The 19,740-nt window shown below is 32.7% G+C and overlaps 3 protein-coding genes across 3 annotated transcripts; 2 read left to right on the plus strand and 1 right to left on the minus strand.

Annotated features, from left to right (window-relative positions):
- Nucleotides 1–380: 380 nt before the first annotated feature.
- LOC146957919 (Zn-dependent exopeptidases superfamily protein) lies at nt 381–8,698 on the minus strand. Its single transcript, XM_085739593.1, has 9 exons — nt 8,424–8,698; nt 8,206–8,341; nt 7,016–7,291; nt 6,114–6,261; nt 4,594–4,833; nt 4,023–4,155; nt 2,031–2,212; nt 1,410–1,522; nt 381–747 (listed from the first exon to the last, which is right to left on the minus strand). The coding sequence occupies exons 1-9, from the start codon at nt 8,662–8,664 to the stop codon at nt 639–641; spliced, it is 1,578 nt and encodes a 525-aa protein (XP_085595719.1). The 5' UTR covers nt 8,665–8,698; the 3' UTR covers nt 381–638.
- A 659-nt stretch (nt 8,699–9,357) lies between these two features.
- On the plus strand, nt 9,358–13,781 carry LOC146957920 (uncharacterized). Its single transcript, XM_085739595.1, has 6 exons — nt 9,358–10,360; nt 10,457–10,496; nt 11,650–11,795; nt 11,888–12,329; nt 12,454–13,028; nt 13,479–13,781. The coding sequence occupies exons 3-5, from the start codon at nt 11,655–11,657 to the stop codon at nt 13,023–13,025; spliced, it is 1,155 nt and encodes a 384-aa protein (XP_085595721.1). The 5' UTR covers nt 9,358–10,360; nt 10,457–10,496; nt 11,650–11,654; the 3' UTR covers nt 13,026–13,028; nt 13,479–13,781.
- Nucleotides 13,782–16,139: 2,358 nt separating this feature from the next.
- Nucleotides 16,140–18,943, plus strand: LOC146957921 (uncharacterized). Its single transcript, XM_085739596.1, has 7 exons — nt 16,140–16,272; nt 16,374–16,407; nt 16,636–16,680; nt 17,173–17,323; nt 17,416–17,857; nt 17,976–18,537; nt 18,684–18,943. Exons 4-6 carry the CDS (start codon nt 17,183–17,185, stop codon nt 18,506–18,508), a joined length of 1,116 nt encoding a protein of 371 aa, XP_085595722.1. The 5' UTR covers nt 16,140–16,272; nt 16,374–16,407; nt 16,636–16,680; nt 17,173–17,182; the 3' UTR covers nt 18,509–18,537; nt 18,684–18,943.
- Nucleotides 18,944–19,740: the final 797 nt, after the last annotated feature.

Genomic DNA, 19,740 nt, shown 5'->3' on the forward strand with positions numbered 1-19,740 from the left:
ATTTCAAAACTATTCTGGCTTTAAAATTCACCAAGCCGGAAAAGATTTTAACAAATTTCCAGAATTACAGTGTAAACCAAAATGTAGAGCTGTAAAAAAAATGGACCATTGGCACACGTTTTTGGATGTGTTGGGTATCAAAAATGCTACCCCAAATACAATCGAGCCTTTTTGGGCTCGGCCGATATAAAAAGATGGAGACCGGATTATACAACTGAGTCATTCAGATTAATTCGGTTCAATTATGTGGGTCAACCAGTGATCTAATGGTTCGACCTGACCCCATCACCTTGTTGGGTTGATGGTCGGTCCGATTATAAAACACTGGTTTCGAGTTCTATTTCATCCTGCTAATAAATTAAGAACAAACAAAACCAAGATTCTAATCGTTTTAATGTATTAACAAATGCTCTCGGAGCAAATAGAGAGGATTCGACTCATATATTTGTATAACAAAACTGTTGCATAATCCAACCAAATGCTAGGGAAGAAAGTTCATTTGCTAAGGTTTTAGGAGAACTTTGTTCTCGGATTGATCTAATCTAAGATCACATTACCAACATCCTATTCTAGTTCCACTAGCACCCCTTCCTCAGCAAACACAACTATAATACCATGCACATGTTCAGCAACACAGCTCAGCTATCCACAGTCAGCATCTTGTCTATGCTTGAAAAGTTTTGATAGAAAGCTTTGAAATGCTTGTAAGCAATGTCTATATCTTCTTTCCCACATATTTCTCTTATACTGCAAATCAAGTACAAGCAAACTCAGACAATCTATATAATATCCTTGGTGTAGGTCAGAGATGAATGGAACAAAAAAGTAATAACAATTCCTTTTTCAGAATGTTTTTTTCTTCTATTTATTATTCATAAAAGAAGAAATTCAATAAGACAGAAGAAATTAAGGGGGATCATATATAATATTAGCCGAGCGGCATGTATTTCCATGGTGCTCGTATTTCCAATTGTGAAGCATGTCTAGATGATGCTACTCAAATTGATGCTACTCAAATTCAACCTAGTGCCCACGTGGTTTGGCCAAGAGTAAGGCAACAAATATTGAATGGTAACGCAGGTGGAGGTTTCAACGGAATACAAATAATCTCTTTTTTGTTTTTTTTAGTTATGCAGAAAAAAGCCAGCCAATACCTGATTCCAAAAGATTAAGTCAAACCTCATAAATATTGAAAATTGATATTTTTTTTCTGGACTCATTTCCCGGATACAAAAAAAAAAGGTTAATTGACTTTCATCTTTAGACATACGTGCAAGAACCAACAGCCAGACATGGTTACAATTTATACCTTTTTGGTATCAAGCCTGAGCATATGACAAGGTTTCATAAAGGTTTTGATAAGTTATTGGCAGTTAAAGATGTTTCTCTCTTTCAAAATCATTTGATACCTGTGCATTGAAAGTTGAGCAATTCCACAGTCAACAGTTCGGATGCCAACCCCAGAAGCGAGTATTGGACCTATGGTTGATCCGCATCCCATGTCATTTCTAACCACGAATTCCTACAGAGAGTAGACAAAATATAATATTCAAATGCCTTAATAAATCTATGCTATATATAAAAAAATAGGAGATTTTGGGTTGGCTTTTGCAATCTTACAATTATACCCTTGAACAAATTTTCCTATAGTAATGTTTTTTTGTTGGTGTCATTAAAAAAGATAAGAATTTATATTATATTTGCCATATTGTTGGTGACATTGAAAAAGATAAACATGATTTGTTGGGTTTGTTACAATTTAAAATTCATAAACATCTCTAATATACTTTTAATCAAAATCATGATTTCATAAAAATCACCATTCATAAATTTTGCTAGTGTGATATAACAAGCATTGATAACATATTTACTCTCTCTTTCATCTATTGCTAGAGATTATTTTGGAAAGCTACTCACAGTAACTTCAAAATAAAATTTGAAGACTTTTTTGCAGAACATTTTGAATTAAAAAATTGCATTAAAACGAATAAATAGTTTAAACAAAATGAGAAATAATAGAGAGGAATTGCCTGAGTTGGAAGGTTATGGATTTTCCCAACTTCTTTAAAAAGAAGAGATGTGATTCCACTGGTAGCATAGCGCTGGTTTGCATTGTGTTTAATAACAAGTCCTTTCTGCAACTCTGGTCGGTGGTGTTCTTCATGCTTATCTGCAAAATTTGGATGAACTCCATGGGCCATATCTGCAGACACTGTTAGAAACAGAATACAAAAGTTAATTTAGTGGTCCCATTCAGAATATCATGGGAGACAACAAATTACGAGACATCAAATTTACTATTGCTGATATGATGATAAAAATCACTATTTTCCATTGAATGTGCTCTTTTATCATAAATAGAGCTATATTTTCAACATCTAATTAAATGACAAACTCTCCATATTGCAGGACGAAATTATCGGCATGTTTCATTAAACCCTGAAACAAATTCATGTATAAGCTATTTCTCTTTCTATCTTTTAAAAAATAAAAAATAAAATTGGTTTGCAGCCAAAAATTTAAATTGACATCCCAATAGATCTAGTAAACAGAAGAGAGTCCAGAAACAGAATAAATGCTAGGGTTATTTCCTTAATCACATTACACCCCTTAATAAGATTTAAGTACTGAACAAATGGTTGCCGTGGCTGAAACAGCTTGAGACCTCTTTTATCAATTTCAGCCATTATTTCAAACCCCATACCCTCTTTAACTAATCCATAATTTGAGCTTTCTTTGGAGTCACTAGTTGAATTTTTTTTTTTGCTGACCCACTTACCAAAAAAATTTCCAAATCTGACCCCCTTTGACATTTAAATACAGAAATGACCCCCTTTCTGGATTTTTTGTTTTGTCGTTTTCCTCATTACCGCAGTTTCAAATTGCGGTAATGAGCCGCCTTTCTGACGCGCGCCAGGTGAGGCAGGTTGACTGATTTTTTTAAATTTTTTTTATTCATTACTGCAGTTTGGAACTGCAGTAATGAATTTTCATTTATTTTTCGTTTTTTCTATTTTTGGCACAATATATGTTTTTTAAAATTAGATGCAAATAATAATAAATAAATATAAATGATAATTGTAAAAAATATAAATTTAAAAACATTAATTATATTATTCATTGTGTTAAAAATAAAAACTACTTTCTCCGCGGTAACCATTTACGCCAACCTAAATTTAAATTATGACTTCCTGTAGCACATAATTTATCTTTTTTTCTTCGTACGGGTCGTTGGTCTTGCTCTTGCTCTTCCTCTTCCTCGGGCTCTTCCTCTTCCTCTTCCTCTTCCTCATCCACCTCCTCATTTTGATATGTGTTTGCAGACCATATCTGAAATTCAAAATGAGGAGGTGGATGAGGAAGAGGAAGAGGAAGAGCCCGAGGAAGAGGAAGAGCAAGAGCAAGACCAACGACCCGTACGAAGAAAAAAAGATAAATTATGTGCTACAGGAAGTCATAATTTAAATTTAGGTTGGCGTAAATGGTTACCGCGGAGAAAGTAGTTTTTATTTTTAACACAATGAATAATATAATTAATGTTTTTAAATTTATATTTATTTATTATTATTTGCATCTAATTTTAAAAAACATATATTGTGCCAAAAATAGAAAAAACGAAAAATAAATGAAAATTCATTACTACAGTTCCAAACTGCGGTAATGAATAAAAATTTTTTAAAAAAATCAGTCAACCTGCCTCACCTGTGCAAGCCTGGCACGCGTCAGAAAGGTGGCTCATTACCGCAATTTGAAACTGCGGTAATGAGGAAAACGACAAAACAAAAAACAAAAAATCCAGAAAGGGGGTCATTTCTGTATTTAAATGTCAAAGGGGGTCAGATTTGGAAAATTTTTTGGTAACTGGTTCAGCAAAAAAAAAAAAATTCTCACTAGTTAGCTATGCTCTATAATAGAAGGTTGACAATTGAAGTTTGCAATCAACCCTTAATATTGGAATTACACGCATAAAGTTGATTATTATGCTCACGCATTTGTCATAAATTTATAAGAGGATGGTATACCGAGAAATGATTGGCGTATAGTGCGCTCAAAAGAGCCTTCACCAACATAGTTATTTGCCAAGCTCGCAACTATACGTCTCATGGCCTGAAACATGGTGGGTGCACCAGCTCCTTGAGCAGAATCTGAACCCACCTAAACAGCAGTGGTTAGACGTAGGACTGTGAAATCAATAGCAAAATATCATTACATCACAAAAAAAACAGATGCATTATACCAACTCATAAATAGGATATATCATAAAGGATTTAATTTGATTTATTGTGAGTGTCAAGAGTCCCACGCTACCGATGATTGCTATGATTTTTTTCTTTTAGGGGAAATGATTGACAGTATGATCTATGATGTTATTTCCATCAGTTTGAAAGAACGGTTTATTGCATAGGTTAATGATGTAGTACTTTCTTGTTCATTGTTAATGAATAGTTATAATAAAATAATAATAATAGATATTTTTCAAATATAGAGCATCAGTTGTGAGAACAGCGGGTGAAAATATAGAAGATTTTCCGATACTTAAGTGTGCAAAAGAATCATAAAACAAAAAGCATACAAATTAAAAAAGACAAATACCTCCTCATTGTCAAACAGAGCAACCATCCGAATCGCTTGTTCGCTAGCCAAATCATCCGGAGATTCACAAGAGTCAACAAGTGCCCTCAATGCGCAATAACTTGAAGCGAGATTATCTAATCTTCCAGAAAAAATAAATTCATTGTTTGCACCTCCAAGGCAGCTAGGTTGAGTATCACAAACATTCAGTTCAATATTCACTATCTCATCAACATCACATTTCAACTCCTCTGACAATATCTGAAAATTAAACACGGGCTGTTGTAAAGAATGATAAGCAATAGTTAAAGCAAGCTACATTTAATGTCAGGGTAGTTTAAAATCAAGACAGACAAACTTGTACAATTCCATTCCAGCATGGCCCATTGTACAATATCAATTGCTAAAACACCAAGAGATAAACTTATTTGACTTTGTAGCTTATTCCAATATCCAAAATAATAAACACGGCTATGAATTCAAGTGTCATCATTGGGCCTTGTCAAGACCACTGGTACTTGTTAAGGCACTGCCAATTCCACATAATGCTCTTTGATGCCTCTTTTTCCATTATTTATCTACTACTCTGCATAAATCCTTTAATTGCTTTACAAAAATTCTTTTACATAAAACATGAAAGCAAGTAAAAAATATTGATCAACAGTCCTTGCCCTCAAGCAATCATCCCTTTCTATGAATGAATATTTACAGTCCACCTTCCAACATATTCGCATGCATTTCAATAGGAAATATCTAATGCAACCAATTCATTCGATTATTAAATTGTAATGGACTGAGGAATACAAAATATGTATAAGGAAAATACCAAGACATTGGTTAAGAAAATCACAGAATTTTCCATGGGAAAGTGCACCTTTTAAAATTTCCAAAATAATAATGTTCTGCATGTTGATTCCTTAACCATTGCTCTTCCTAAGATCACAGTTAGCACAACCCAAGTATAAGACCCGTGATTTGAAAGGTCTCAATGTTTCTTTTATCATCAGCAATAACAACTCAAGAATGTGGTATGAAATCAGAATTATATACTACAGTACCATACTGATATCTGGTTGTGATCAAGACCCGAAGAATAGGAAAACCAACTATAGCAGGCAGAGTAACTTTGAAGACGTTCCCTAAAATTGCCATGCCAGGCTCTGAATGATGTTTCTTTGACTTGCAATTAAAGATATCTATGCTGTACCTAAGGAACTATAGTATATAGCAATTTCAATTTATATTTGGAAAATTTATGAATTTGATTTTAGTTTTCTATCTTCTACTGAATCTAGGCTGTACTACGAGGAAAAAATGGGAAACAAACAAGAAATCGATAGTTGTAGATGGAGTCATCTTATTTTATTTTCAATATATGTTTTAAAAAAATTATTGGTAAGGTATGCATGGTTTGCTTTCTTAAACTCAAATTGAGCACCACTAGTTTGAATCCATGAACACGAAAGATTGTTCAAAGGTGAAAATTTTGAAGAGAACTTCATATTCAAACTCAAGTCAAAAGAAGGAAAAACAATACGTACCTGTATAAGCAGTGGATGATGAGAAGCTTTGGATGACAATGCAGCAGTCTTCTCTTTTGACTCTGAAGAAGTGTCCTCGAGTTTCATCGAGAGTAAAGGAAGAAGATGAGTCTCAAAATTTGGTTTGAAACCTTCCTGGTTCACTGTGCTAAACAATGAAACAAATATGAGACGGCAATAGAATCTGCTAGCTTGCATGTCTTTGTGACAGAGCATTAACATATAATAAAGTAACGAGCCAAAAAACAACGCTAGGGCAACATAGAAAAACCAGACATTTCCCTCAAGGATAGAACAAATGTTTTCCGGTATTTGCTTATAATTAACTGAAAATATTTATGCAAACAAGAGACAAATTATATCAGTGAAAAATCAGACATTGCTCCTCTGAAGTAAGTGATTAACCATTGATGAATAAATCAGTGGTTAAGGACTTAAGGTTACAAAACACATGCATTACAAATCATAGGGGCATTGAAATATCAACCCTTATATTTTTCATTAATAATTGAGACTACTGCTCACTTTAGGAGTTAAACCTCACTGAACCATAATGTTTAGTTTGATGAATGTTTAAACGTGCTGATGATAGTTAGTTAGTATTGGGTCATGTTTGGATAAAGAGACTAATTAAACGCTTATCACATAAGTACTTATGTATAAGATATTTGTAAAAAAAAAGGTCAAATTGTTTTCATAAGCTTTTTTTGGAGAGCTAACAATAAAAACAGGCTATGGACAAGTCATAACTTTTTTCATAAGCTCCGATAAACAGTCTCACCACAAGTGCTTATTTTAATAGATAAGCTCAAATAATTCAATCCAAAGAAGCCTAAGTAGGAGTTGTAATTGAATTAAGAAACAATGATATGATATCATTTGATGAATGTGAGTTATAGTACCGGTCAAGATGAATGGCAAGAGTAGGAATACGCAAAATGGGTCTGTTGACTTTGACAAGCTTATGAACAAAAGAATTATCACTTCTTCTGAGAATAACTCTTCCTGCAACACTCAAATCCCTATCAAACCAAGTATGCCATAACCCACCTCCATAAGTCTGAACATTTACCATCATATAAGAAGAAGCCTTCACTGACGCTGTTTTCGGCTTCAGTTTCAGACATGGACTATCTGTATGCGCTGCTATCACATAAAAACCATTACCCACATTGTACCTTCAACAACAACAACAAAGCAGGGTTCCATTCCAAGTCCATCAGCAGATAATAATAAGAGTGAATAAGCATAATTGGTTCTCGAAATTGTAAGCAGCAGTGAAAATAGTCTCTCATTATTGCAAATACATCCCCAAAATTGTAATATACCGTTCAAAATGGTCCTTCCATTAATTTCTAACATTAGAGGCTATTACATATGCCACGTTGACTAAACATATCGCATTGCATGTTGATTCCACATCAATGTTAGTTCATTAAGGACTGATTTGCCTTAGAAATTTAGGTCATCGGGGACAAATTTGTTGCAATTATAATTGTACATGGACTAATTACTGGCAAATAAGTCCCAACCAAAATTTCATAAGCAAATTAGTCCCAAATATGGTAGCATTGATGTGGAATCTACGTAGAGGACCACATATTCGGTAAAGTTAAAAGCTAATGTAATCCACCAATTCACCCCAGGAAATTGGAGGTGTTGTCGAGCATTTACACCCTTGTAATTTGCGAATAGGCAAAAAAAGACCTTGGTTTTGAATGACGTCCCATAACTTGGTCCTTCTACTAACTTGTAAGGACTGGTATGACAGTAAGCGATATAATTCAAGGACTAATTTACAGTTAAGTGATATAACTCATTGGTAGTAACTTGTATAATAAACAAACTAATTTCCTAGTAAGTGATATAATTTGAGACTAGTTTGACTATAAATAATCAGGTACAAGTTAACCGAATGATCAAGTTGCTCGACATAATTCAAAATCGTGGTATTTTTTGCCTACTCGTAAATGATCGACTCCTACAATTTCAGGGGGGAAAATTGGAGATTTACTTGTAAAAACTAATATCAGGACTATTTTAACACAAATTCTAGCTCAACTGATAGAAATGTGGAATAATTGAAACTCACTTTTGTCCAACGGCGAAAGCAACCAAACAAGACATATTACGAGTGAAGAAGTAACGTCCACCTGGTTTGAGGTTCCATTCTTCATTTTCATTAAGAAGGTGAAAACCAGCTGCGATTAATTGTCGTTTTGCTTCAGCTGCACACGAAGCGAAAAGGTTAGTTTCAGAAGGAAGGGTATAAATGGAATATGTAGAATAATAGCAATGGAATGAAGGTACCTGTGGCGTGGAAATGAGTCCAAGATTCGTTGAGATAATCGAGAAGATCGTTAACAATGGAAACGGATTGGGATTTTGAAGATGTGGAATTGGTGGAGCAGAAGACACGTCGTCGAATGAAGTGTGATGAATTTGGGAGATTGCGGCAGCGAAGAAATGGTGATGATGGTTTGAGGTTGAGTTTGAGTGATGGAGATGAAGAATGGAGAAGAATGTGCGGTCGAGTTATTGTTGATGCCATGTTTCTGACTGGGTGGGTTCTAACACGCAAACATGTCAACTACTATTGCATCACCGTGGATATCAATGGAATTACTCCCCTCAGTCCCGCAGTAGATGACCCATCTGAAAATGAGTAATTTTGATCTAACTTACTTTGATCATATTTTTCTACTAATATACAAAGATAAATAATATCATATAAGATATCGTTAGATTCGTCTCGATAAGTATTTTCAAAATATCAAATTTTCATAATTTTTTCTAAAATATTATTCAAGATATTTAAGTTCAAAATTATGCATTGGTATGCGTAATAGGGTCAACTGTATGCATTGGTATGCGTAATAGGGTCAACTGTGTCATGTATTATAGGACGGAGGGAGTATATCGTTAAAATTAGATAAATGATATTTTAACATGTCAACTATTTTAACAACTTTCCTCATATCCTTTTTACTTGATATCTCTATTGCTTTGATTTTCGTGCAAATACATACTTTTTATTTGTAAATTATGATTGTCGCGTAAGTTGTCAACCAAATTAGTTGTTCAAATGATACTCCTCTTAAAATTATGCAGTCAATTCATTTACAAACTTAAATGAATTTACCTTCAATTTATATTTAACCATAAAATCAATTTTGTTAGAATCAATTCTCTCCCCTAAAAAATACTTACTGCATTTTATTTTATTTTTTTACAAAAAGTTTAGGTGGGTTCGGCTCCGGTAACCATCAAGGTCAGGGCAGGCCTCCGGGCCCAAAGGGCACTTACAGAGGTAACACCGTCCTCACATCGGCAGTGGGAATCGAACACACAACCTTATGAGGGGAAGTGATCTGTTCCTTACCAACTAAGCCAATGTGTGTTGGCTACTTACTGCATGTTTGGTAATGCGATGCAAAACACAGTTTAATAGAAATTACGACAAAAATCTACTTTAGCATACAAACTAGTACTTAAATCACACAAAAAACACATGGAAAAATATGCTAAAGTATTTTTGTGTGTTACAACCGAAAAACCAAACACACGCTTAGATGAAACCACCGGTATCTAACATTTACTAGTTGATAAGTTGTGGAAGGTCCTCATTTGAAGTTCTAAAAAATTTCAACTTGTTGTGCCTACTTCCTTTTGCATGACTTGGTTTGTCCCTTCAATCTTCAAATTCTTTACTTATTGACTTTAGGGAGTAAATTCATTTTAAGAGATACATTTTTAATCACTAACTTATTTTTTTTAGGGGAATCATCACTAGCTTACTTGATAAAATAAAAAAAATTCATAAACTGCATTGAATAAAGGGTTAAATATGTTTTTGGTCTCTATAAAAATACAAAAATTAACTTAAAAATAGGGACAAAAAATAGTGATTGAAAATTTTATAGAAATTAAAAGTTGAAGTAAAATTTTAAAAAAATTAAAACAAAAAGCTTGTAGGGACAAAAACATATTTAATTCTTGAATAAAACGTTTTTTATTTTTGGAAATTGAATGAAAAGGTTTCATAATAAATAAAATCAGATGATCATTACACTACGTAGGAGTATATGCAACTCTACTTATCTAAAAAGGCTATAATTACGCATTGGAACCAGCAAGAGTGGTCATTTCAAAACATAATTGAAACAAAGCAATAACCAAAAAATAAAAGCGGTTTCATTCTCTTCCTTCTCTCAGTCCTCTCAACTTCAAAACTTTTGGCTGGCTAGGTATCTATCTCTTCATCTTCTATTTCTATTCCTCATCGAACACTTTCTTCTTCATAACTCTCACGCATGCTACTTTCTTTTTTAATCTTTTTGTAGGTGCAAGTGCAACTACAATTTTTTACCCAGAAACAACAAGGTAAGATATTCTTTTCATTTATAATAACTGATTTCCTTGAGTTTTTTTTTTTAATGATCTTGCTTGTTTTGTTGTTATGCTTTAACGGTTTTAATTTGTGATACCATACCATCTTGTATTTAAGATTTAATTAATTTGTTTCATGCTTTATTTTCTTTAGGGTTTGAACTTTTGTTTGCCATGCATTCTTCGTTCACCGAGGTTTTATCCTATTGGATTTTCATGTTCTTTATGCCCTTGGCTTTGCTTTGAGTTTTCGCCTGGTCCCTCAATATTTGTAATTTCTCTTTATTTGATTAAATGTATATAAAAAATTAAACAATTGGGTTGCATATAGTTACCGATTAAGATTGATTAAAAGATTAAAAAATTCTTTCCCCATTGTTTAAGATTGACTTACTGGGTTGCAAAACTTCTCTTTTATGTTATTGTATTTTTTCCCTTTTGTTTGAATATCCTTTGCCTTTTTTTTGTTTTATTATATCATTTGTATACATGCACAATTACTGCACAGTGATGTGATGTCATGCTTTACCATGTTTTACCCTTTTTCATCTTAAATCATTGTTTCAATTTTATGTTTAATTGTCAAAATTTGGTAATTTCCCTTTTTTTTTGGTTATATTGTTATCCTTGGAATCTATGAGCGTGTTCCTTTGCATGTGTATGTAAGTCTCGGTTCGTATCACGAAAGCGACATGCGATTCCATAGAAAGTCATGCTGATCCCTTGTGGCAAAAAATTTCAGATGAAATGAAAGAGAAAAAATGTCTACCATGATAACTGGAAACTGAAATATATACACCCCTAATGAACCTAAAAGAGTGAAGAGTGCTAACAATTCCTGTGTTGGCCATTGGGCCAGTTCATACCTATTGAGCCACTGCTACTAGACGCTGGTTTAGTCTGTTATTGTGCTGGAGTTTCCGAAATATAATAATTTATGCTGTTTGAGTTTTATTCTATCTTTTTGTGTAAATGCACAGTGAATGAGATGTTTTAACATTTTTTTTTTGTCCTTTTTGATTTCTGGATGTTTTGCTTTACCATTTGCAATTCACTTTAATTTTGTTTTTTTCCCTATTCCTTGTGATTTAAGTTACTGTTTTGTACCTTCGTTTGTGGAAGCTGAACTTTTATTATGACGGTGTAGGGTCAATGGAAGGACCATTCGACACTGTCAAAGGGATTAATACCACCAAGGAAGACTGGAAGATCGGAGTTCGAATAACAAATATGTGGATTGTTACAAACATGAATTACCATCAACATCTTGAAATGATTTTAATGGATGCCAAGGTGAACGCCAACTAATTATCTTTTTCTTTCTGATTTAATTAAAATGATTAAATGCAAGTTTGATTTTAATTTATGATTCTTGCTGTTATTAGGGGGATAAAATTCAAGCGATAATCGTGAAGGATGACATAGCAAAGTGGGGATCAATCCTGATAGAGCAAAAGACATATGTGATGCAGAATTTCAAAGTCTTAAAGAATGATCTACAAATTAAGGTTTGTGGCCATCCCTGCAAAATGATCATTCATGGTGGGAGTGTAATTTATGAACATCCGTTTCCAAACATTCCTCGGACTAAGGTTGAGTTTAGAACTTTTGCTGAAATATTAACCGCAAAGATGTCAGAGCCCAATGATGGTTATGCTGAAGTAGATACTCCACCTGGTGATCCTATTGATGCTATTGTGCAAAGTACTTATCCAAATCTTCTTTCAGAATACAACAATGAACAGTTTTTGCAATCAAGAGCTGTTTTGACCTACACAAATGAGGTAGTTGATGAAATAAATGATCATGTACTTAAGTTGATTCCAGGTATGTGTAATTAGTTCACCATTTTATTAGTAGAAAGAAACCCTTCAATTATTCATTATCACGTGAACTTGAACTTAAATACGAGGAGCTTTGTTTAACTTTCATTTTGTTCTACAATTAATAGGTGAAGGAAGGGAGTATTATAGTGCCGACAGGTCAAAGGTAAATGATGTAGGAGCATTTGACGCAATTCCTACTGAATTTCTTAACTCTATCAAAACATCTGACCTGCCAAATCACAAATTCACACTCAAGATTGGGATCCCTGTAATGCTTCTAAAAGATTTAGACCCGGCTCTGGGTTTTCGCAGTGGTACTAGATTAATTGTTACAAGGCTAGGTCGATTTGTACTTCAGGCCAAAAGCATATCAGGAAATAATATTGGTGAGCTGATATTAATTCCTCGATTTGATATGTCTCCTTCACAATCACAATGGCCTTTCAAGCTAGTTAGAAGACAGTTCCCAATTGTTGTCTCATATGCTATGACAATCAACAAATCTCAAGGTCACTCATTCGACAATGTGGGATTATATTTACCTAAGCCAAGGTTCAGTAATGGTCAGCTGTGCACCACCTTTTCTAGAGTCAAAAGCAAAGAAGTACTCAAGACTCTGATTCATGACAAGGAGGAAAAGAAAATGTCCAGCACTACAAATTTAGGTGGTCTTCGAAGAGGTTTCCTAAACCTCTAACAAGTAATACTTTCTGTCATATATATACGCTTATGGTTCAATTGTCATATGAATATTTCTTCGAACAACATGATTTTCTGTTAATAATATAGAATAAACATCGATCTTATGGTTCAATTCAACTAAAGAAATCGATATATCAAACTGTGGGCAATAGCAGTTTTTATTCCTATAGGGGATTTTTTTTCCTTCTATTGGTAGTGAACGCAATAAGAAGCAAAGATAGTGGCCATGCCATTCTGCTCGCAACATAATCTTGGTGAATACACATGCTTCAAGAAATTGCACACATTAGTCCTCTCAATTATTTCACTAAATAAAAAGAAAATGAACCTTACTATATAGTATATACTACATGGTTTCCTAAATATTTGAAACTGAAGTAGTGAACAATATTTGTATATATTCCATTATACGCTTTCAATTGCTTGTTAACTTAAATTTTATTAACAGGACATTTGTTTATGGGAACCAACCTTCATGGAGATGTTTTTTTGATGAGCTAGGCGATCATTGGTGGTTAGTGAAAGCTGATGGGAACAAACACCATGTCAAACACAATGACAAGCTGAAGATCAAAAATAGTTTTAACAAATGTCTCAGTCATCAGAGTTTAAGCTTTACATGGACTTTGTTGCTACTTTGAGTTATCTTCCTAAGCAATGTCATTTTCTTTTGCGATTTTAGAACATATAAAAACTCAACTGGCTCTTTTTATAATGGTTAGTATTAATGGATGCACTATATTTGATCCGATATCGTTTCTGATTTTGATGCATCATTATCCTTATTTCACTACAATGCTGATATATTTATGCAGACAAGACAATTTTTAATGTTGAGGAGAGCCATGCTTAGAATGACTTTTTACAAAGCAAATTTAAAGGCTGTTTTGAACTTTAATTTTGTTGATATAACAATATGCAATTTGGTCAATGTTGCAATTCGATATAGTATCTATTGTTTGTTGTTGTGTGTACCCTTGTTGGTTCTTTTGCTACCATATTTGTGTATTTTTTTTGCTTTTGGTGGTGGACTATTGTCGTAAGGGATATTGGTCATTATGGGGAAATACTTCAGTGACTTAGAAATAGTGTCATTGGTGCCATAGCAGAGATCCTGGCCGTTGATGTGTGTGGGTCTGCATGGGGATGTGTGTGTGATGTGTGTGTGTGTGGTGGAGATGGAATTGGATGGTGCCATTGGTGCCATTAATGGCACCAAAGTGGAACCCGTCATTATGTGTACTACTCCTATTTATGTATTTGCTACCCTATAGTTACTGTTTCGTGAGCATAAGATAAACGTTTACCTTATCTATGTTTGGTTATCATGGTGTCGTCAGTCGTCCACTCGCAACGATGCCGTATGTCTGCAAACACATGAGTACTTTGCTAGTTAATTTATGAGTAAATAGGCAAAATTCCACTGAAATTGTAAATTCTTACAAATACTCCCTTGAGAAAAGGCAAAAATCTCCCTGTTACAAACAATATTTTTCAATTTTTGCATGTAATTTGTTGTATTTTACCATTGTAGTAACGATTCTCATTTTTTGCAATAATCACGGTTCTATTGCAATGAATCAACATATTTGACAACAGTTTTTTCCACAATGATATCTCCATTAACAAACATCTTAACCAACAGTTTTTTTTTTTTTCCCACTAAGAGCACTAACTAATATTGAAAAAAACAAGTTGGTTAAGAAACAGTTTTTCCCACAAAGAGACGTCATGGTTGATTGTATGCATTGGAAAATTTAAGCATCAATGGAGAGTGACTTAATGCATAACTCAACCTAATTTCCAAATTCCAAAAACATGTTCAAATAACAATTTGTTTTTTGAAATTATTAACCAAAAACATGTTCTAATAACATTTTGTTTTTTGAAATTATTAATTTTATGATGCATTTATTATTACCTCCGTCCTTAATTATAAGACCCTTTTGAAAAAATAACGGGAATTAAAAAAATTGATAGTGATAATAAATTTGTTTTGTAATTACTACTCCATCCGTTTCAAAATGAATGTCGTTTTAGGTGTTTACACACATATTAAGAAATGCAATGATTAAAAGAAAGAGAATGGTTATTTTACCAAATTATCCTTATTAACTATTGGTTAGTTTTAAAAGTAATACTTTGGAAGTAGTGTGCAGAGTATTAATTGGAAGGTACAATTGAAAAGAAAAAATTATTATTGCATTGGAAACTGAAAGTGACATTCATTTTGAAACAATTTTTTTTAACTAAAGCGACACTCATTTTGAGACGGAAGCAGTATTGTTTTTACAATTTTATCCTTTAAGAGAAAGAGTTAGTTTATGTCTTCAACATAACATTTAATGTTGATTGAAGAAAAATATATAAAATAAATAGGGGTAGGTTGATAAAAAAACTAATTAATGTATTTGGATATATCAAAAGTTTCTTATAAACAGAGACAAAAAATATTCTCAAAAGGGTGATATGATTAGGGACAAAGGCAGTACTCTTTTTTATTAATATATATCACTTATTAATACTATCAATTTATTTTGAAATATGAAAAATGAAGAGTGTGTAGTTATACACTCCTTCAACATTTTATTACAAGCAGCAGCAACATTTTATTACAAGTTGTTTTGACATTTTTCCCGTTTATTAAGAAATGTAATTAATTGTATATTGAAAAGAAAAATTATGAACATTATCTTTTATTCTTAAAAAAAACATTATCTTTTATTAATGATATATAAAATAAATTTTAAAATTATATAAAAAAGAATAATAAATAATAAAGTATATGATAAAAAAAGAATATTACTTTTGCATTAATATTGTAAAATGATATATAATAAAATATAAATAGATTTTTTGTCAAAAAAAATATATAAATATTTTTTTCAAATGATTTAATATTTTAAAAAATTATTATTATACAACCATTTTATGACAATTTTTAAATAAATACTATCTTTTATAAATTTTTTAATTTTTGACAAAATTGAACAACTTTTCTTGACTTTTGTGACATACTTACAGACTACACAGTGCTCGTATTTAAGAAATCAGATAATCATTACATTTGCCGTAACCTAAGAGCATAGGCAACTCTAGCCTAAAATTATGCATTGGAACCAGGAAGAGTGGTCATTCTAAAACTTTTGCCAAACAAGGCAATAACCAAAAACTAAAAGCGTTCACTCTCTTTCTTCTCTCAGTCCTCTTCTTCATCTTCAGAGTTGCATTTTATTTTCATAGTTAGTAGATTTCAACATTTTCTATTTTTCTATTCCTCATCCAACACTTTCTTCTTCATAACTCTCACGCATGCTACTTTCTTTTTTAATCTTTTTTGTAGGTGCAACTTCCGTTTTTTACCCAGAAACAACAAGGTCAGATATTCTCTTCATTTCTCACTGATATGCTTTATTAATTTTTTAATGATCTTTCTTATTTTGTTGTTATGTTATGCTTTACCATTTTTTTTCCTTTTGGTTTTGAATCTTTTCCCCATTGCTTGAGTTTTACTGTTTCAGTTTAGGGTTTAGTTTATCTTTTCTCTATTGTTTTGTTTCACTATCCTTTGCATTAACTAAACTTGATCACATTTGTGGGTGTAGGACACTGAACACTTTCCGTTGGAAGTCCCGGTGCTACAGTTTAGGGTTTAGAGATCTTGTTATATGCATCCTTTGTACTTTGTATACAATACATGCACAATTATTGCACTTCGATGTTATGCTTTATCAAGTTTTCCTTTTTATTGTTTCAATTTTATGTTAGTTAATCCTCAAAATTTGGTGATTCCCTTTTTTGTTGTGTTTTTATGCTGTTGTTTGAGTTTTATTCTCTTTTGTATACATGCACAATGAATAAGATGTTTTTACATTTTTGGTCCTTTTTATTCATTGATGTTTTGCTTTACCATTTCTGATTCACTTTCATTTTAGTTTTTTACACTATTCTTTGTAGTTTAAGCTTCTATTTTGTAGTTTTCCATTTCAGTTGCTTTACCTTTTTTGCCCTTTTCATCATATTTGGTTGTTTTGCATTACCATTTGTGATTCCCTTTAATTTTGTTTTTTCCCCCTATTCCTTGTGATTTAAGCTACTGTTTTGTACCTTCGTTTGTGAAAGCTAAACATTTATTATGACAGCGTAGGATCGATGGCAGAACCATTTGACGCTGTCAAAGGGATTAATACCACCAAGGAAGACTGGAAGATTGGTGTTCGAATAACAGATATGTGGATTGTTACAAACATGAATTACCATCAACATCTTGAAATGGTTTTAATGGATGCCAAGGTGAACTCCAACTAAATATCTTTTTCATTTTGATTTAATTATAATGATTAAATGCATGTTTGGTTTTAATTTATGATTCTTTTTGTTATCAGGGGGATAAAATTCAAGCGATAATTGTGAAGGATGACATAGGAAAGTGGGGATCAATCCTAATAGAGCAAAAGACATATGTGATGCAGAATTTCAAAGTGCTAAAGAATGATTTACAAATTAAGCTTTGTGACCATCCCTGCAAAATGATCATTCATGGTGGGAGTGTAATTAATGAACATCCTTTTCCAGATATTCCTCAAACGAAGGTTGAGTCTAAAACTTTTGCTGAAATACTGACCGGAAAGATGTCAGAGTCAAATGATGGTTGTGCTGAAGTAGATACTCCACCTGGTGATCCTATTGATGCTATTGTGCAAAGTACATATCCAAATCTTCTTTCACAATACAATAATGAACAGTTTTTGCAATCAAGAGCTATTTTGACCTCAACAAATGAGGTAGTTGATCAAATAAATGATCATGTACTTAAGTTGATTCCAGGTATGTGTAATTAGTTCATCATTTTATTAGTAGAAAGAATCCCTTCAATTATTCATTATCATGTGAACTTAAATCTGAGGAGCTTTGCTTAACTTTCATTTTGTTCTATGATTAATAGGTGAAGAAAGGGTGTTTTATAGTGCCGACAGGTCAGAGGTAAATGATGTAGGAGCATTTGACGCAATTCCTCCTGAATTTTTAAACTCTATCAAAACATCTGACCTGCCAAATCACAAACTCACACTCAAGATTGGGATCCCAATAATGCTTCTAATAGATTTAGACCCGGCTGAAGGTTTATACAACGGTACTAGATTAATTGTTACATGGCTAGGTAAATCTGTACTCAATGCCAAAATCCTATCAGGAAAAAATTCTGGTAACCAGACATTTATTCCTCGAATAGATATGTCTCCTTCACAATCACAATGGCCTTTCAATCTACTTAGAAGACAATTTCCAATTGTTGTCTCATATGCTATGACAATCAACAAATCTCAAGGTCAATCCTTCGATAATGTGGGCTTATATTTACCTAAACCAAGGTTCAGTAATGGTCAGCTATGCGCCACTTTTTCTAGAGTAAAAAACAAACAAGGACTCGAGACTACGACAAGTAGAAAAAGGAAATGTCCAGCACTACAAATTTAGGTGGTCTTCAAAAAGGTTTCCTAAACCAAGTAATACTTTCTGTCCTATATATACATATCAGATAAAATATTCTATTTTCATGGTCATTTACTTCTATTGCTTATTTATACTATATTCTACTGTACACACAATTATATGCTTTCAATTGCTTATTAACTGAATTTTTATTTAACAGGATATTTGTTTACGGGAACCAACCTTCATGGAGATTAGTGAATGCTGATGGGAACAAACACCATGTCAAACACAATGACAAGCTGAAGATCAACAACTCTGTCAATGTCATCTGAATTTAAGCTTTACTTGGATCTTGTTGCTATTTTGAGTTATATTCCTAATCTCTGTCATTTTCTTTTGTGATTTTAGAACACATAAAAACTCGACTGTTTCTTTTTTTAATGGTTAATATTAATGGATGCACTATATTTGATATTATATCACTTTGTATGTTGATGTATCATTTTCATTATGCTGCCTAACCAATTTTAAATGCTGAGGAGAGTCATGCTTAGAATACCTTTTTCATGCACCAGGGGCATGCTTCGAAAGGTTTTTACAGAGCAATTTAGTTATTATTAAAGGTTGGAGAATATTACGACCTGCAAATGATTTCGACTTTGCTTTGGTTAATATTACAAGCAATTTAGTCAATGTTAATAAGATTGCTTCGCAAATCACTTGGTTGTGCATAATTTCTATTTCTATTATCTGGTTGTGTGTACTCTTATTTCGTTGAGGATATTGGTGATGGTGTGTGCTACTATATATGCATTTGCTTCTCTATAATCACTGTTTCTTGAGCATAAGGCAGGTGTTTACCTTATCTATGTTTTGTTATCATAGTGCCGTCCACACACAATGATGCCAATTTGTGCGAACACGAGTATTTTCCTGGTTTTTTTTTTATGGGATGATTTACTGTGTTGTAGACCTATAATCCCCATTTTTCTTCTACTATAGGAGTTGGGGATTTAAAATAAAAAAATATATTTATAATATAATTTATTTAACATAAATTTATCAAATCAAACCATTGTACTCGACACTTTTTGTAACGCTATAACATACAGAAATCACACACACATAAAACAAAACATTTTACTGTGTTGTAGACTCTAAAATGTTGGCACATATCAAAACCAAGAACAGAGAAAAGGAAATTATGAGCTCGAACTCAGCTATCAAACTTATCAATGTTGAGGATAATGAGTGAATAATATTCTTATAATTTC

The sequence above is a fragment of the Medicago sativa genome, chromosome 1 (genome assembly GCF_051527215.1).
Source record: "Medicago sativa cultivar Bolivia chromosome 1, Bolivia_mono, whole genome shotgun sequence".
NCBI lineage: Eukaryota > Viridiplantae > Streptophyta > Magnoliopsida > Fabales > Fabaceae > Medicago > Medicago sativa.